At 32.3% G+C, this 5,000-nt stretch overlaps 2 protein-coding genes across 5 annotated transcripts in view; one reads left to right on the forward strand and one right to left on the reverse strand.

Annotated features, from left to right (window-relative positions):
• LOC113801898 (N-acetylglucosamine-6-phosphate deacetylase) overlaps nt 1-2,615 on the forward strand; it is a 10,773-nt gene extending 8,158 nt beyond the window's left edge. For all 4 annotated transcript variants that reach the window (XM_070132672.1, XM_070132675.1, XM_070132671.1 and 1 more), the window contains exons 5-9: nt 1-10; nt 215-303; nt 731-869; nt 1,031-1,207; nt 1,537-2,615. The exon at nt 1-10 is cut by the window's left edge and continues 120 nt beyond it. In XM_070132672.1, the coding sequence (XP_069988773.1) occupies nt 1-10; nt 215-303; nt 731-869; nt 1,031-1,207; nt 1,537-1,769 (648 nt within the window). In that variant the 3' untranslated portion in view covers nt 1,770-2,615. The remainder of the gene's footprint in view (nt 11-214; nt 304-730; nt 870-1,030; nt 1,208-1,536) is intronic.
• The window catches only part of LOC138864717 (heparan sulfate 2-O-sulfotransferase pipe-like), a 47,847-nt gene continuing 44,867 nt past the window's right edge, over nt 2,021-5,000 (reverse strand). The window contains exons 8-9 of the mRNA XM_070132676.1: nt 4,857-5,000; nt 2,021-4,734 (exon numbers count right to left, since the gene is read on the reverse strand). The exon at nt 4,857-5,000 is cut by the window's right edge and continues 11 nt beyond it. Coding sequence (XP_069988777.1) covers nt 4,562-4,734; nt 4,857-5,000 — 317 coding nt within the window. The 3' untranslated portion in view covers nt 2,021-4,561. The remainder of the gene's footprint in view (nt 4,735-4,856) is intronic.

Below are 5,000 nucleotides of genomic sequence, written 5' to 3' on the forward strand. Positions count from 1 at the left end.
GTAAGTGTAGGTAAGTAATTTTTGCGATGTTTGCTGTGATGCACCATTTTAAATATGAATGGTCATGAAATAATAGTTTCTTGTCAGTTGTAAATTGATAGAACTGGTGTTAGTCAGCTGTTCAGTGATCAGCCGTATTTGAACGTATGTGTCTTTCTTTGTGTGAGAATTTTGCCAAAATGTGTTTTATTCATGATGTTTTGGTGTCAAACAGGTCATTCTAATGGCAACCTCGAAGATGGTGAGGCAGCAGTAAACAGCGGTGCTTCTTTTATCACTCATCTATTTAATGCCATGCTGCCTGTAAGTCACAAATATAAATGTTTGCATTTTGAAGTGATAAAGTGTTGTGCAGGGTTTTATGTTTCATTGATTTTTTTTATTAGAATATTAGTGTTGTGTTTCTTTCTACATAATTATATTTTTTCATATTTTTTCTATTTATGTTTTATTTTCAATAAATGAAAAATGGTAGAAATTCTATAATTTTCTGTCTCACTGTATATAACAGATATTTAGTGACAATATAACAGCTCCAGCCTCTGTTTTCAAACACAAAAGGAAACATGCAGGCTTGATAAGTAATAACAATCGTAACACGTCTTCTGTAGACTATAGTAATGCTTGCAAATCATAGATTTTAGAAGCCATGATAATTCATGAATGAGAGGGATAATTTACATGATTGTCATTATATTGTTTGAAAAGTAAAAAACATTTATTTCATTAGTTTCATCATCGTGATCCTGGACTTGTTGGTTTGCTAACAAGTAGAAAAATTAACCAGCCTGTCTTCTACGGTATCATAGCTGATGGAATTCACACTCATCCTGCTGCTCTTCGTATTGCCCACAGAACGCATGCTAAAGGTAATGTATGAATGTACAGTAGACATGTCTTGTTTGCACATACCATTCTCGGTGGCATGTGATTAATTTGGCCTATTGTTGACATCATTGATAATTTGATAGTTACCATATTTTTGTGTTAAGGGATGATAACATACTGGTATTTTATTCCAAATTTACAGGTCTTGTGCTAGTGTCAGATGGTATGGCAGCCATGGGTCTTGGTGATGGAGAGCACCACATAGGTCAAATGATGGTGAAGGTCCAAGGTAGACGTGCTGTACTGGCCGGCACAAACACTCTAGCGGGTTCTGTGGCCACAATGGATGAGTGTGTCAGAGTTTTCATTAATGATGCAGGTATGTATAAGACATCGACAGTATAAGAAGTAGTTTCTGATTTCCATACTAATGCATCCTAGTGTGATTGTATTGAAGGTGTATTATATCAACTTTAAGACTAGATTTTTCAATGTTAATAGTATTTTCATATAATTTTTAGTTTTTCAGAATTACCTATGCAAGACAAAATTTAATGGACAAGTCAAATAACTTTTTAAAAATTTAAATGATCTGAATAAGAATCATACATTCCACCTATTTTGGGTATGATATTGGCTTTATTTAGAAAAGCATAGTTTCTACTGGTAAATATTTTGCAAGTAAAACACAATATTTTTTTATTCCAGGCGTGAGTGTTGTAGAAGGTATTGAGGCAGCAACATTACACCCTGCACAACTCATGGGTATAACTCATCGGAAGGGCACCCTTGATTACAACACTGATGCTGATTTTCTACTAGTGTCAGATAAAGGCCCACTGAAAGTATTGAACACTTTCATTGCAGGTGAATGTGTGTACAGTTCTCCTGAAGCACCCCAACTCATTTATAATGAATCCATTCCCCGGAAAAAACACTAGCAAATTAGTATATTGTCTTTGTATTAATAATTTTACACTTCAAAGCACCTGCTTTTTATATAAACACTCGTTTAATGACTCACTGGGACTGGGAAGATGTTATTGTGGCTTTGGGAAAGAAAAAAGAGGTAGACAAGTTCTGCTTATTTTGATATATAACTTAGAAAAGTATTTTTATGTATTATTACATGTGAATCTCTTTATATTTTTGGAATCTTGTTCTGAAAAATAATAGTGATGAATCAGATGAATGTTTTTAGGTCACTTTATTTATTGCAAAATTATGTACATATTTGCTTATTTATCAGCTGGCTCAGTAATTTTATATATTTGATATAAAATCAGAATGATATATTCTACAGCAATATTAAACAGGTTATGATATAGCTGTTATTTTCATTTGGATATGGAACAGATGTATAGGTTGTTTACAGTTTGATGTTGCAGTCTGCTAAGTATACATCAATGGGTGTATTTTGAGAGAAATTGTTGTGGTTATGTATTTTTTTTACTAATCACACAAGGCAAAAGTGATTTGGATAAATATGTTTTATATATTTTATTTGATCTGGTAACTATTTTTTACATTATTTTATGTTGTATTTATTATACATGTTATATTTTATCTTATATAACCATTTTAATTAATTCAGATCTCTGGATATATATTATGGCATTTTAGTGATACTTAAAATGAAGGAAAGCTTCATTGTTTTTTAATGCAAAGCAAATAAGTTATATTCATATTTCTTTTCTGCTTGGTAACAGCAGAAAATTCTTGCATAATACCTATGGTGTATTGTATGAATGCAAAATATATGTGTTGATTAATAAAGTTGTTGCTAATTTTGTGTTTCAGCTATATACCTTTGCAGCTGGAAACATCATACGATAGAGCTATGCTTTGATGTACAACTTTGCTCTTTGTAATGTGGTATTATATGCTTTTGGATTTAATAAAATGGTTTTCATGTTAACAAAAAGTTCTGTTTTATGCTTGGTGATTATTTCAGGATAGTTTAGTTGATTCATTCAGCTTATTGTTCTTCCACTTGTCACACTTGGGAAGACGTATTAGCTGCATTGCTTCCGTATTGGTTTTCAGTAAATGTTACCGTCGTGTTCAAGAACTACAAGAATCAAAAAGGATTTCAGTAACTATTTAAAGTAGAGTTAGTTGTGCATTTTTTTCCATAAATGATCAAAAGACTACTCATAAGTGCAATGTGTATCTTATTGTATAAAACATGGAGAAACTTACTTTTTTCATGTTTTCTTGTTATAAAAGAAAAGAAAAAAAGGAGATAAAAAATGTATAACCTTATCTTTACAGTACAAAGGATTTCAACTCTTATGGAAAATGAATTATTATTATAACATATAAATTTATTGTAACATAAATTAACAGCATAGGTCAAGAAAGCAATACACAATGAAGATGGACATTAACAAAAAATGATGATATGGCAATGATATAATTGGCTACATTAATAAGAAATGACAGTATGTAAGGGCATATGACCTTAGCATCCAGTTGATAAAGGAAAATGGACGGTAGGACATGGAAGTTTTCAACCCTGGTGCTATTAAGGTAAAAAGAGTGCAGGAATTGAGGTTTACCATTGCTTCCAGTGCACTGCAGTTTGTGGTGCCACTCTACTAGTCTCCAAATTACTATTTACTCTGAGAATCTATCTTATTTTCCTGCTTGGTTGTTAAATATATTTGTAAATAGAGTATATGTAGTCAGGCAGTGTGGATACTGAATAATCTGCACCTTAACATCACTTGAGACAGAAATACAGACCCATTTAGTGAATAGTGTATAGCATTCTGGTTTATTCTTAAAAACTGTAGCTTCAATATGAATGTTTTTCATAGGAGTTAATCACTACTTTTGAAGTTTTGAAATACGCTTATAAAAGTAAGCTTTGAAAATAAAACTAAAGAGGAACCAGCAGCCTCCACGACTAGAAAAAAAGCCAGTGATGGGGTAATAGTCTTTTATCACATCATAGTCTTATTTAGGTCACATCACTGATTTTATTGACAAAAGAATAACCAAATTTTAGTGGACTATTATAGATAAATTATAAACTTTATTTGGACATGGGAAAATTATTTTTGAAATTACCCTTCCTGCATTTGATAATTCTAAAATGGTCTCCACTGTATTACTTTTTGCTTAAGATACAGCAGCTCTTATATTTATTGTATGTTCCTTTAACAACCTGGAAACATGTCCTATAATTCTTTATTAATAAACCAGTTTATGTGTAATAATGCAGAGGTGAGAACCTGAGATAAGGAAGTGAGTCAATGATGAAGAGTATAAAAATAAGAATATCACATAACCACTAAGTATAAGGATACAAGGAATATAACATTTACAGTTTCAGTTGGAAGGGCTATAAAAACACTTTAACCTGAGGTTTTCTATAACCATTAGGAATAAACTATCTACAGACCATTATCTAATTCTGTTGAAATGACTGTGACTCCACTTGATATATTGTATATACAAATCTGTTTATTTGACTGGCCACCAAAGATTTGCATCCCAGAGTCCATTCATTCTGCTGTGGGATTAACAGCATGGTGCTGTTTGGGCAAATAGTTTATATCATCTTTTACATATTGATTCAAAGCCATAAAAATCTGGTAGTATTAGATTTGTGAAATATAGTAATTGAGCCAGAAGAAACCAAGCCATACAAATACATTCTCACTGCTACAAAAGAGAAACAAAATGGCTTTTCCATATACAATGTTTCTAAAAGAATATCTGGCTATTATGGTGTCTCAGGAAGATTTAGTGCAGCATATTGCATATACATTCGACGTTTGCAGAACTCATAGAATTCTATTTCTCTTGTAAAGTTCTTCCGCACAATATCCTTTATTCTGTCAGGAACCGGTGGTTTGTAGATATTGCGATTCACCTTGGAGAATCTCTGCACCTCATCTTTGGGAAGAAATGTGTAATTTTAATGATTTTATATCACACCACATGAATTATAGGCATTGAAAAAAACTCTCTTTTTCTACTAATACCATGCAGATACCCAAATTTAGGAAAACACTTACTCCAGTATAGATCTTTGGCTCCTTGGAAGAATCTGGGGACATAATGTTCCAGGACAGTCAAGGTAGTGTTGAGGTCTTCGAGAACACCAACAACAGAGTAATGCTTCTCTACGTTTTCCTTTGCCTTCTGCAGTGCATATTCCG

This window comes from Penaeus vannamei, chromosome 18 (assembly GCF_042767895.1).
Source record: "Penaeus vannamei isolate JL-2024 chromosome 18, ASM4276789v1, whole genome shotgun sequence".
NCBI lineage: Eukaryota > Metazoa > Arthropoda > Malacostraca > Decapoda > Penaeidae > Penaeus > Penaeus vannamei.